General features: G+C 46.0%; 1 protein-coding gene across 17 annotated transcripts in view; it reads left to right on the top strand.

The window, feature by feature from the left end:
- Positions 1-13308, top strand: part of ANKRD6 (ankyrin repeat domain 6) — a 173562-nt gene extending 160254 nt beyond the window's left edge. For 9 of the 17 annotated variants that reach the window (XM_014832516.3, XM_044757211.2, XM_070496793.1 and 6 more), the window contains 7 exons: positions 1396-1500; positions 2811-2945; positions 3272-3457; positions 3941-4093; positions 8022-8135; positions 8819-8945; positions 10094-13308. In XM_014832516.3, the coding sequence (XP_014688002.2) occupies positions 1396-1500; positions 2811-2945; positions 3272-3457; positions 3941-4093; positions 8022-8135; positions 8819-8945; positions 10094-10665 (1392 nt within the window). In that variant the 3' untranslated portion in view covers positions 10666-13308. The remainder of the gene's footprint in view (positions 1-1395; positions 1501-2810; positions 2946-3271; positions 3458-3940; positions 4094-8021; positions 8136-8818; positions 8946-10093) is intronic. The other 8 variants (XM_014832518.3, XM_070496792.1, XM_070496794.1 and 5 more) reach the window with 3 other exon arrangements.
- Positions 13309-13380: the final 72 nt, after the last annotated feature.

Here is a 13380-nt window from a genome sequence, read left to right on the forward strand (position 1 = left end):
AGAAGGTGATAGGATTCTCGTTGATTTCCGTGTGTGGTCTATTGCAATATCACTCACGCAGCTTCTGGTAAACACATCTGTACACTCAGGAGAGGAGAGTGAAAAGGCCAACGCTGTCTTAATAATACAAAAATGATTTTAACCTCCTGGGCCCAAGGGTACCTGGACACTTTGAGAACTACTGGCTCACAGGATGAGAAAGCGGTTTAAAAATCAGGTTCACTGACAGGCAGATATTGTCAGGGATTTTCCATTTAGGTGGTACCCACTGCCTGTGGAGGTTCTTTTTGTCATATAATGGTGCCTCTTGAATCTAATGAACCCAAGAAGACAGTCTGACACGAGATGAAAAACACTATGCCGAACTTCAGAGAGCACCTGCCTATCTATATAGGAAGACGCTAAGATGTTGTTTTATTGCAGAAAGATAGTGTGACCTTGAAAAAGTGTTTTCACCCTCTGAACCTCTGGTTAAAGGGGGCGAACCCTGAAACTCGGGGTAGGGGGCTAGGGGAAGGGTGTGGAGCTGGGCCAGAGAATGAAGGTTTCCACCAGCTCAAAGATCTATACTCTGTGCTTAAACATCCGCTGCCGGTTAAGCAACTGTAAGGCACCTGACAGTGACTGATGCTCCAAGGTGTGCCAGCGACCTGCTTTGTCTCGGGTAATCCCAACAACACCCCATTTTTACATTTGAGAATGTGGAGAACAGAGAGGTCACAGAAGTTGCCCCAAGATCCTACAGCTAGCTGCTGCTGGGTTCCAGTCTGGGTCCGTTGGCCCCCACGTGTACTTGCCTCTGTCCCGTCCACCTCTCTGCACTCTACGGGGCAGACCAAATGCTTCCTTTTGGGGAGGAGATTCCTGCCTCATGGTTGGTACCATGGCTCACAGATGCACCTCAATAATGTTTGAATCAAATTGAATATGACTTGGATCCAGTTTGGCCAAAAGAAAATCTGATGGGCTAGTTTGTGTCCAGTGTACCAAGATAGTGAGTGAGACTGTGCCTAGTGTAGGGCCGCCGCACTGCACAGCTCCAGGGGACGCCATTCATATCCTAGTCTATGTGAGTGGTGCTCCCTGAAGTTAAGCAGCACACAGCTTACACACACCTAGGTGGCAGCCCCGGCCCAGCACATAAATGCCTGTTATTATTATTGTCTAATCTCCTTGAGGTCAGAGACAACGTCCTACCCACCTCTGGGTCCCTGTAGTGCCCAGCACGAGACCTATGAGGCATAGGAGGTGGTCCAGAGGTGCTTCTTTGATGTAAATGCTTGGTCTCTCCCACTAGGCTGGAACTCCCGTTAGGGCAGAGCGCCAGGTCCGAGAAGTCTCTCACGCTGATGCTGCACCCCAGTGGTTTGTAACGATGCCTCTTGCCTCCTTCAGGTCTTGCGCTTCAGTCGTGGGCGAAGCCTGAGGAAAAAGAGAGAAAGGCTCAAGGAAGAGAGGAGAGCTCAGTCTGTGCCAAGAGATGAGGTGGCACAAAGCAAGGTGGGGGGTAGCCCTCCCGCCCCTCCCCAACTCCGCTCACTTACAGAGGGTGGGAAACTATCTCCCTCCTTCCTCTGGGTTCATCTGGTGGCCACCATGCCCTCCTGTCTCTCCTTTCCTCTGGGGTCTTCAGACTCTTGTCAGTCTTTTCCCTTTGGCCTCCTATCCTCCTTGCCTCCAGGATTTCAGATCATGTGCTCGTGTGTCACCATCTTTCCAGCACCCTGGTGTGGGTATATTCACTAGCCCCATGTATCTGTGGCCTTGTCACTACCACGTGGACAGCCCTGCCTCTCTGACATCGTGCCCTTAATTGTGTAGAGCAGTGGTTTTCGAAGTGTGATATCCACTGTGTCATCTGGGATCTTGTTAGAAATGCAAATTTGGGGGCCTCACCTCAGACCCACTGGATCAGAAACTCTGAGGTGGGGCTCAGCAGTCTGAACGAGCTCTCTAGGTGATGCTGATGGGGACTCAAGTTTGAGAACCACTGGCATGGGTTGCTTCCTCTCTTTCCACTTAGGGAGTGGACTGAGGCTGTCCTAGCCCATCTGACTCCTTTGTGCAGATTAGAAAAAGATGCCCCCAGGCAGAGCAGCCCCGGCACAGGGCACATATGGTGAATAGAGCCCGGACTGGATTTCAGCTCCCTCTGCTGCACTCAGCCCCCTCGGCCAGGTGCCCTTGTGCAGTGAACAGCTTGCACAGCTATATGCAGCAGCCCTGGAATGAACCATGCCTTTCAGCTTGCACAGGAGGAAGACGACTAGGATATAGAGACAACTTCTGACACATAAAGTTTTATACCAAGTACTTGTTCTTCTGTCTGCTTATCAACTTCCAGGGTTAAGGCATTGTAACTCTAAGTTCCTGTGTGTGAATTGTACATAGTAACTTGTAGATGTTCTCACAAGGACCAGAAATGTGGTGGTTTGTCGTTTCAGAGGGTTCTCACTCTGCTATGAATTGTGAGGGTCCAAGTTCAAAGAATGAGTGGGGTTGTTTTGTGTTGAATGCAAAAGACCAAAATCTCCAATGCTGAGGTGTTTTGTGGGTGTAGGTTCCTGATGTTCTAGAACATAGAATGAGACCCAAGACTGGATTTGGTTTGGCACCTAATAGATAAAGTAAAAGCGAGGCATTCAGCTGAGTGAGAGAAACATCCATGTTAGTCAGGACGACCAAGCCTGTCGTTGGCAGGTTCCCGTGGGTCCGTTAGTGGCTGGCATCTGGCAAACAGAATTTTACGCCACTATTGAGAAAGCCCAAGGGGGCAGTAGAACGAGTCTCTGGGCTTGCTTTCCCTGCAGGGAAGTGTCTCGGCAGGAGACACCCCCAGCAGTGAACAGGCTGCGCCCAGGAAAGAAGAGCCCAGAGAAGATTTCCTGTCAGCCTCGCCGGAGCCCAGAGCAAAGGACAACAGGCAGAGAAAGTCAAGGCCCAAGGTCAGGAGGCACGTGAAGGCAGCGGGCGAGGGCTGGGAGCAGGGTGGTGCGGGGCCCAGGGATAGCGTCACGCTCAGCAACTCAAAGGCCACTTCCCTTGGCTTGCTGGTCTGGACCAGAGCCCAGGAATTAGGTCTGGCCAACTTCGGGCACAAGGTTAGCGTGCGGATGGATTTCTTTGGACGTGGTGCTTGGAGTGGAATGCCAGGAGGCAGAGGGAGGTGGGGTTCTTTGCCCAAAAAGGAGGTGAGATGGGAGCCATTGTCTGAGTGTCCATTTTACAGATGTCACAGTGCTCAGGGGTGTTGTCTCTTCCTCTCCCACAGGCGTCAGCATTTTCTGACCCCACCCCACCAGCGGACCAACAGCCTGGACACCAGAAGAACTTGCACACTCATAATCACCCTAAAAAGAAGGCCAGGCATCGATGCTCTCCCCCACCCCCTCCGCATGAGTTTAGAGCATACCAGCTCTACACGCTGTACCGCGGCAAGGACGGGAAAGTGATGCAGGTACCCGCCCAGCCTGTCAGGACACGGGGCCACAGGCCTTAAGCAAGGTTGTCTGTTGAACACTTTTCCTGGGGGCTAAGATCCACTTTAGGCATTGACTTAAGGAGGTATGAGCCTTGAAGATCAACCAGATGGCCCTCCTCACCTAAACAGTACAGATACCCTCCTGTCACTTACGCCCAGGCATGGGGGTAGGTACCAAGCTTTCTGCACTATCCTTAGGGGACTAGATCATGTGGAGGCCCCAGCGTCGACAAAAGCAGCTTGAGGATTGGGGCCATATCTTGCCCTCTCTGAGTCTTCTTAGTGAGGACTGGACCCAAAGCTTGGCCTACCAGGCGTTCCAAAGTTACAACAAGGACGAGTCTGTCTCCTCCATCGTCTCTGTCCCCCTGGTGTACTGACGGGTTTATGATGGGTACTCACAAGTGCTTTGCTGAAGGAGCGAATGAGATGGACTGATTCCTTTTGTTTCCCTGTCAGGCACCAATAGATGGTTGTCGATGTGAACCCCTGATCAACAAGCTGGAGAACCAGTTGGAGGCAACTGTGGAGGAGATCAGAGCAGAGCTGGGGTCGGTTCAGGATAAAATGAATACAAAGCTGGGACATATGGAGAGTAAGACGCAGCACCAAGTAAGCCAGTCGCCCAGCCTCCTAATTTCCAGGTGCTCTACAGAAAATGAGCTCAGAGGGAGACCTCGGCACCCGCTTCCGCTTGTACACTGCCCTGAGCACATCGGGGAGGCCTGCTCATGCAATTTCTTTAAAGCCCATCTGTTTGAATTTTTTAAGAACATGGTTAAATTGCTTCAGATTATAAAAGTAATATATACTCATTAAACAGCATTTTTAAAAATCTGAAAATTAGAAAGGGAAATAAGTCACCTGTAAGCCCACTGTGATGAAAAAGCACTATTAATATTTGGGCTTATTTTCTCCCTGTCTGATTAAATGTCTCTGTGCTCTATACCCCTTCCCCATTGCACACAAAATTAGAGGAATCATGTCTGTAGTTTTTCTTTTCCCCTTTTAATTTTGGAAATTTTCACATACAGAGAAAAGTTGAAAGAATAGTATAATGAATGCTTGGACACCCTCCAGTTGTTAATAGCTGCCACAGTCGCTCTGTGAGGCTCTCGCAGACACTTTTTTCCTCTTGCTGACCTGCGTGAGATTTAGTTGCAGACTGTCCTGACTCCTCACGCCTAAACACGTCAGAGCGCATTGACTAAGAATGAGGATTCTCTCCTTCATGACACAGTGCCATTATCACATATGAGGAAATTAACTATAATTGCATAGTATTCAGTCCATATTCAGATTTTCTCAGTTCTCCCAAAATGTTGTTTGTAGCAGTTTCTGTTTTTAATCCCAACTCGATGTCCAGTGTGTCTTTTGTGCATTTGTATTATGTCTCTGTGGTCTCTTTTAATCTAGAACAGTCCTTGATTCCTTCCAACTTTTTTTCTCCTATGATATTACCTTTTTAAAGAGTCCAGGCTAGTTGTGTTATAGGACGTTCCGTATCCTGGGTGTTCTGATAGTTTCCTCATGGTGTTATTTAACTTGTTCTTCTATCCCTGTATTTCTGTAAACTGAAAGTTAGCTCTCGAGCAGTGGTTCTCAAAGCGTCATCTCTGGACCAGTAGCGTCAGCATCATCTGGGGACTTGTGGGGAAAAAAGTGCAAATTCTTGGGCCTCATTCCAGCTGGACTGAATTTAACTTACCTGTGAATGAAACTCTGGGTGGGGTGTTGTAGCCTGCACTTTAACAAGACCTCCAGGGGCTGCTGGTGCAACTAAAGTGTGAGAACCGTTGGCGTAGATGCTTATTTAGCTTCAGGTTAAATATTTTTGGTAAGAACACTTCATAGTTAATGGTGTCAACTTCAAATTACATCACATCAGGAGGCACATATGTCAGGATGTCTCATTAATGATGCTGAGGTTGATCATTTGGCTAAGCTGGTAACCACCATCTCTCTCCATTGTAAAGGGACATTTTCCCTTTTTAACTAATAAAAAATATATGATGAATATAGACTTTTAAATACAAAAAAAATACTTTAAAAAAGCTTACAAAATAACACATGTTCATTGGAAAGACATTCCACGTTACAGAAATCTGTATCATAGTGATACCCCCCAGAGAATGGCCTTCCATTCGTGGTTTGGTGTATTTTCACATAGGTTTTTCCTTTTATAGATAGTAACCTACATAATTATCACCTTTAAACAAAAATGGAACCATGCTGTGCTCTTTTTTAGCTTACTTTTACATTTAGTAATATGTCTTAGACATATGAAGCTATGGTGTGTTTTTTAATAGTGGTGTACTATTCCTGTATATGGGGGTATACAATTTTGCTTTTTTTTAATTTAATTTTATATCGAGCATTTTCCCATGTCCTTGGCTTCACAATATTCCAGCATATTAATACAGCATAGTTTATTTAACCATTCCTTTCTGTTAAACTTTAAAGTTGCTTACAGTTTTTTGTTTTTTTTTTTTGAGGAAGATTAGCCCTGAGCTAACTGCTGCCAATCCTCCTCTTTTTGCTGAGGAAGACTGGCCCTGAGCTAACATCCATGCCCATCTTCCTCTACTGTATATGTGGGACACCTACCACAGCATGGCTTTTGCCAAAAGGTGCCATGTCCACACCCAGGATCTGAACCGGCGAACCCGGGGCCACCGAAGCAGAACATGCGCCCTTAACCGCTGCGCCACAGGGCCGGCCCCTGCTTATAGTTTTTCACTCTTATAAGTAATGCTATGATGAACGTTTGTGTGCATAAACTTATGATTGCTTCACAGATTATTTGCTCAGAATTAGGATAATTGGGTCCAAAGTTAAGACTATGTTTAAGTCTCTTGATAAATAGAAAGGTTGTACCAATTTATATCTTACCAGCAGTGTCTGAGTTTGTCTCAAGCCTTTGACATCATTAATGTTGTCATTTTTTAAGTTTTTGCCAAATTGATTAAGGACATTTAATTAATTTTCCTTGTTTGTTGGTGAGGCTGAACTTTTTTTTTTAATTTTTTTTTTTTTGAGGAAGATTGGCCCTGAGCTAACATCTGCTGCCAATCCTCCTCTTTTTGCTGAGGAAGACTGGCGCTGAGCTAACATCCATGCCCATCTTCCTTTACTTTATATGTGGGACGCCTGCCACAGCATGGCTTGCCAAGCAGTGCCATGTCCGCACCTGGGATTTGAACTGGTGAACCCTGGGCCACCACAGCGGAACGTGCGCACTTAACTGCTGTGCCACCGGGCCGGCCCCTAGGTTGAACATTTTTAAGGTTTATTTGCTATTTGTATTTTGTGGAAAGCCCATTTAAGAAATCCCTTCTTAGAGCCATAATATATTAGTTAAGACTGTTTTGTGAATAAAAACCTGCTTCAGCTAGCCTAAGCCCAAAGAGGGATGGTAGATGAATGCTGGGATGACTCACGGACCTCACTTGGGTTCAAGGAAGGTGACAGACTGGGGTGTAGAGTCTTAGTCCTAATTCCAGATCACAGGGAAAGGACTCTGGCCCAGCATAAGTCAGGTGCTCATGCCCGGACCAGTCAGCGTGCCCCGGGAACAAAGCTGTGCATCAACGCGGTGGCTCTTGGCAGAGCATCTCTATCACGGATAAGGAGGTGGGAGAGCAGGCCAGTCCCAGCAAACAGGGGGAGAGCAGCTCTCAGGAGAACATGGCGGCTGAAGAGACAAAGCAGAGGTGCTCACCACGTCTCAGGATGGATGCTGCTTTAAAAAACTTTTGAACATCTGAGTGTGGGACATCATGAATGTCCCTGACAGGAGAGGAGCTCACCAGTGAGCCCTCGTGGGCTGATTCCCACGAACAACAGTCCCTTTTCTTCTGTGGGCCTTGTCAAAGCAGTGGAAGTTCAGCCCTGCTGGGTGTTGGGCCCTACAGGAAATGTCCAGATGAAGGGGGTCCCAGGAGGGCTGTGACTGAGGGGACAGTCATTTGTGCTCTGGATGCAGCGCTCCCCCTGACCTCCTCCCACTGCCGTCCTCACTCTCGCTCTGCCCGCTTTCCGTGCAGCACTGAGGGCTGGTCGCTGGGAGAGCTGCGTGAAATACCCGAGTATCAGCTCCTTTTGCCGCCTCTTCCACAGCCTCTAACATCTGGGGGAGGAGGGATGAAACATTCATTGGAAAGGGGAAGAAGAGCTCCATACTTTTAGAAATAGTTTTTCCTTTCAATAATAGTCTTGGAAATAATGTTCTGAGATCTATAAAAATTCTTTTACCTACAAGGTCTGCATTGGCTCAGGCATATTCATAGTCTCTTAAACCCCTTAGGACTTTAACAAGTGAGAAAAAGAAAGAAACATGGGCCTACGTAGCAACATGCTCTGGAATTCTGAAAACCTAGAGTTCCATGAATACTGTATGGGAACAGAAAGAGGAGTGGAGGTTTGCCTGTGTTCTCTCTGGTCCCTGCGTGGCCCCCCTGAACCTCTCCTCAGGTGTTGAGAGACCAGGGCCCATCTTTAGATCGTCTCAGCCATGCGCTCTGTGCCCGTTGCATCCTAGATGCGTGTTCTGGACAAGCTGATGGTTGAGCGACTCTCGGCAGAGAGGACGGAGTGCCTGAACCGCCTGCAGCTGCACTCAGACACGGAGAAGCAGGAGGGAGAGAAACGACAGGTGACGATCAGTATCTGTCCATCCTTACTGTGACTTACCACCCGTCTCCACTGGGGAAAAGACTCAGCCCCATCACTGAAAACTCAGGCCGAGATCCCCTAACAGTGTTTGCAGTACATAGCATGTCATTTTTATGACTCTGAAGTGCAGTTAATAGAAAAGAACCCGTAGTTCAGTTCATGTTTGTTGCTGAATATGCTGGCAGTCGGTGGAGACTGAACAGTTTATAGAACATGCTGGGGCGGGCGTGCTCTCCACCCTTAGTGAGGTCTACGTATTGTGCATTTGCTGGGCCACTGATCTGTTGTTGAACAAGATTGGTTCCTGCCCTCAGGGAGTTTATGGTCTAAACAACGGATGTAAAATGGGTCCTAGTGAGTGTGTCAGTGTTCATGCTCCTAAGGCAGCAGAAATGCTTGGTTTGGAAGACTTGGGAAGCTTTGGTGTTTGAGTTTTACGTGGCTCTAGGTCACTTAATGAAGGTTATAGATAGCTGTCACCTTGGGTGCTGGGTCCATCTGGTGTGTGGAGGGCAAGCAGAGAAGGTCGTGTAGGATGTGGGAGGGGGTAATCACAACTGTTGGTGTGATCTCCTCAACGATCATGATTGAAAAGTCCATTCTGGATGCTTTCATTCATAAACCGTACATGAAATTCACCTGATTACTTTGTGTGTTTTTTAGATGTCCTTGGTGGATGAATTAAAAACCTGGTGCATGTTAAAGATTCAGAATCTGGAGCTGAAGCTTTCTGGAGATTCCAGGGCCTCTAGGACTAAATCCACACCATCCACTTGTGAATCCTCCACAGGTAACCCCTGTGCAGAGAGGGCCATTCCACCCCAAGGTGATGAGACCCCCAGATCTTGCTCTCTCCTGTACCGGAGGGAGCCAGTATGATAGGGCTGTGGAAGGCACTGGGTTGTAGGGGCAAGGACCATGCCATGCTCACTACTGAACACTCAGTTCCTGTACAGCAATGAAGCATTCCTATTTAAGTGTTCAAAGTATTTGAATGCAGGAATAAAAGACTTGTTGATGGTGACAGTAGTGCTTTTCAGGTACAATGTTGATGGTGTCAGAGTGGACCCCAAAGATGAGGGTGATGGATGGACATCTGTCTCCTGAGCAGGGCTCTCACCCTTGACCTTGCACCTCCTTCCTTCCCTTCTCTTCCTTGATCAGCCTTTTACCTTGGTCCAACTCTGTAAAACCTCATTAAAGAGCATTTGTATATTTAAGCTGCCCCGGGTGCTAGGTAAGAGATGCTTCCAGAAAAGCATCTTTACATTAGCCACAGTGATTACACTTGATGATGATAATGTTGAGGACATGTAGAACCTTAGTAATTAGGCCTCCTTGGGGATTTGTTATGTCAAGTGTTTCATGTTACTACAGACCATCTCCGGCACTGTGGTTTTATTTTCTTTGTGCCCATAACATTGGGGAAAATCCTAGGCAAATTTTTCATGCTAGGACTAGGTATGGAGCTTGGCTGGAGCTCTGGGTATGGGGAATAGGACCACCTCTCCAAAGTGGAGGCTGGGTCAAAGAACTAGGAACTGCAGCTATGGTGTGGAAGGGCCCAGAAATTAAGAGATTGGGGATATTCATTCTCATTGACAAAATGCCCAATTCTGTTTTGAGAGACTTAGTGAGCTGTGTCATCCTTAGCAACCAGAAAATGGTACCCAGAGCCTTCTAGGGTAGATTGAGATGGGCTAAAGGAAAGGCCAGCACGTTTTTGGCTTAGATGCTACCAGTATGGTTAATAGAGTATCCATGAAAGCCCTGACAAGCCAAAATGATAATCAGGGGAGAACTGGAAGGGAAGGGCAGAGGAGGAGTTGCACGTGGTGGTTGGTGGTTTACAGGATTCCCAGGACTCTCAAATGCTGACCCACAGGCACATGCTGTGTGAATGTGGATTTGCTCTGACTTGAGTTTTTCTTCTGAAAGCAGGTGTGGACCAATCAGTGGTGACTGCAGGTCCAGTAGCAGCTTCTGACACTTCCCCCCAGGTGGTTAGGCCCAAGGAGAAGGCCCTCAACGCCACTGCTACCCACAGACTCCAGCAAGAGCTGTCTTCCTCGGACTGTACAGGCTCCCGACTGAGGAATGTCAAGGTGCAGACAGCCTTGCTACCCTTGAAAGAGGCAGCCAAATGTGATCAGCAGGCTGGGCCCTGCATCGACAGAGGCACCCAAACCAAGAAATCTGGGAAGAGTGGGCAGACAAGGCATCGAGCCCAGCAGCCAGCACCCGGCGCCAGCTGTGGGCCGCCACCAGCAGCAGGCAGTGAGCAGACTGCCCCGCACCTTCGAGACACCTCCCAAGCTCTCGAGATTACCCAGTATTTTTTTGAGGCTGTTTCCACCCAGATGGAAAAGTGGTATGAGAGGAAGATTGAAGAAGCACGAAGCCAAGCCAGTCAGAAAGCCCAGCAAGACAAGGCCACGCTGAAGGAACATATTAAAAGTTTAGAAGAGGAACTTGCTAAACTGAGGACGAAGGTGCAGAAGGAAAATTAGGGCCAGGAAAGGGCACCTGAAGGCATCCTTGGGGATTTCCAGTTTTGCAATTGTGGAGTAGCTATGCCGAGGGTGTCAATTATTGTGCACATAGCAGACTTGCCTTTAAAAAAAATCACTAATTTCCAAAATGTGCCAGACACACACTTCCTATGCTCTGAAGTTATGAAGACTTCAACAATTAAACTGAAACCAGGGTTGGCTTGCTTAGTTTCAGGTTGCATGACAAACTCAAAACCTCAGTCCAGGTTCATCTGAAGTGCAACAGCTCAGATGAAGCGAGCCACGCTAAGAAACTGAGTGATATGTAAGCCGGGACCCTAAAATTCAGGATGTGGGAAATAATATAAATCAAAAGCAAGAGAAAGGTTAACCCCTCGTGAACTCCAATCAAGTATTCGTTCGTATAAACACACCTGCTGTGCCTAGACAAGTGGCCTCTGCCGGAGAGCCGTCACTGAGATGCACGCTTAGCCCTCTCTCAAATTCATGACTCTCAAAAGCCAACATTTCAACCAGGTGGAAACTTATCAAACAGGTTTTGAGGAGAAAGAGATTTTCATGATATCCCAGGATCCTTTATATCTTAAAATGTTTTGCAACGTCAGAGTGTATTTAAGTAATGAGTAACTGGCCAACAGCACCGGGAATGTTTGTTAGTAATGAACTCAAATGAGAAAGGGTCACATCATTTGACCATGGTTTCTGTATTTTTAGCCAAAGTATAGAAATATTACAGTTGATTAATCCTAGTGATTTTAAAACAGATCAATGGAAAAACATTCACATAGCAATTACCGGAAACTTCTATAACCTGTTTGTATTCAAACCCAATTATCTTAGAGTACCTTTCTGAATTTGAGCTTATTGGTCTACATTTTATAAAGAAATGAAAGTATTTTATTTTTAATTGAGTTCTGTCATTGAAGAGCCTCAAAAGCTTTCCAGTGCTTTGCAGTGCCTATGTCAAGGTAAATAACTCAGTAATTTGATTTAGACCCCACAATTCCCCAGCCGCGTGGAGCCCTCAGGATTTTACTCTGCCCTGTGGAGCATACACAGTTTTACAGGTAGCTTGGGTGTGTTGAAACTTTGGATTTAATTATTTTCTAAGCTTCTTGGCCCTTGGAATGTGAGATTATAGTCATCTCAAAATTCCATGTCTGCATAGAAACCTCAGTTCTATTTCTATAAACACGGGAACTGAGTAACTATTGTCTATAATTTGGAATAAAATGTTGCTCATTGAGCCAAAGAGAGAATCTTGACTTCTTGACATAGAAACACCCAGCAAAACAGAGTATGCTGTAGGCCCTTTGTTTTTTGCCTGTCAAGTTCATAGTTGTTTTTGTTTTGTTTTTTAAATAGTGACAGTCCATGGAGATAGGCATTCCTAGTAAATGTGGATGTATGTCACCATTACAGAACCTGGGCAGGGAATTAATCTGATGTTCTCTCAAGTTTTCAGTTTTGTAAGCCTGTCCTGTTCTCAACTGCTGAGTAGGTAGACGGTTCTTCCCCAGAGACCCCCATTGGATTGCTAAATGTAGAGGCACCTTCCTCTCTCATTTCGCTCCTTGTTCCTGATGCAGAATCACAGAATTGCAGAGTTATCAGTTTTCTAAATCTATTTCACACACGGTACCACTGACCGCTTTAGAATTGTTCCTCAATATACACTGAGTTCTTGAGAGCTGCGTCGTACTCAAAGAAGAGATGAATTCCTAAGATGTCCAGGAAGTTGTGTTCCAAGCAGGATTTATTTTCACTTATCAGAATACTTCCTGTTACCTCAAGGGATATCCTTGTTGAGAAATCCCGAAAACAAAGTAAATTTTAATTTATCTAGACCATAGAGTGCTTTGGTAGGAAGTATTTTGATGGTGTAACTCCTACCCATCAGAAGCAGGCAGGTTATCATTGTGACCTGGATATTCTGGTCAAAGTGACAGGTAGGGGAGAGACTTGGGGAGGAAGGAGAAAGGTCAGTGCACCTAGTCTGACAGATTCCATGGATCTTCTCTCTCTCATAGAAGGGAAAACCATAGAGGCAAGGAAATAGAGCAGGGTCAGCCAGCCTCCCAACCCAAAGAGATGGCCGCATCAGCAAGACCAATGCAATAGCTTTGTATTTTCAACAACTGTATTTGGTCTGTTTTTGTTCCTTAGCATTGCCAAAAACTCAGCTATGGATTCCACGTGTATTTTTCCCTTTGCTGTCTACTAAAATGAGCAAATGCCACAATAGTACTTTTCCAAAGAAGCAGAACTATTAACAATTTGTAGGCTGTCATGTAGGTCATATTTGAAATGAGATTGGAACTTGAGCTGTGGGAAAAATGATGTGAAACAGAAAAGTTGTACAATATTGCAGTGTCTTTTTAAAACAATTGTTAGTGGATTGAATATAGTCAATATCTGTGATAGACTGAGTATCACTTCTAATCTTACCTTTGACCTTGGGAGCCCAAATAAAGGAAGTGATGTTTTTGTGTTTATACCTTTTCATTTCAGTCAAGCACTGATTCTTGAGAGGTATGTTCTCTTTTATTTAGTATTTTATCACTTTGAATTTGTGTCTCTTCCAAGCATTAAACATGGTTCTCAACACTATGGATATTAAATTTCTTATTTAAAAAATGAGTGTGAATACTTTGTTTAGCCTACATTTTCATGTGTGTAGTTGACCAAATTTTATGGTTCCTGAAAGAGTGC

This window comes from Equus asinus, chromosome 24 (genome assembly GCF_041296235.1).
Source record: "Equus asinus isolate D_3611 breed Donkey chromosome 24, EquAss-T2T_v2, whole genome shotgun sequence".
In the NCBI taxonomy this organism is placed as follows: Eukaryota; Metazoa; Chordata; class Mammalia; order Perissodactyla; family Equidae; genus Equus; species Equus asinus.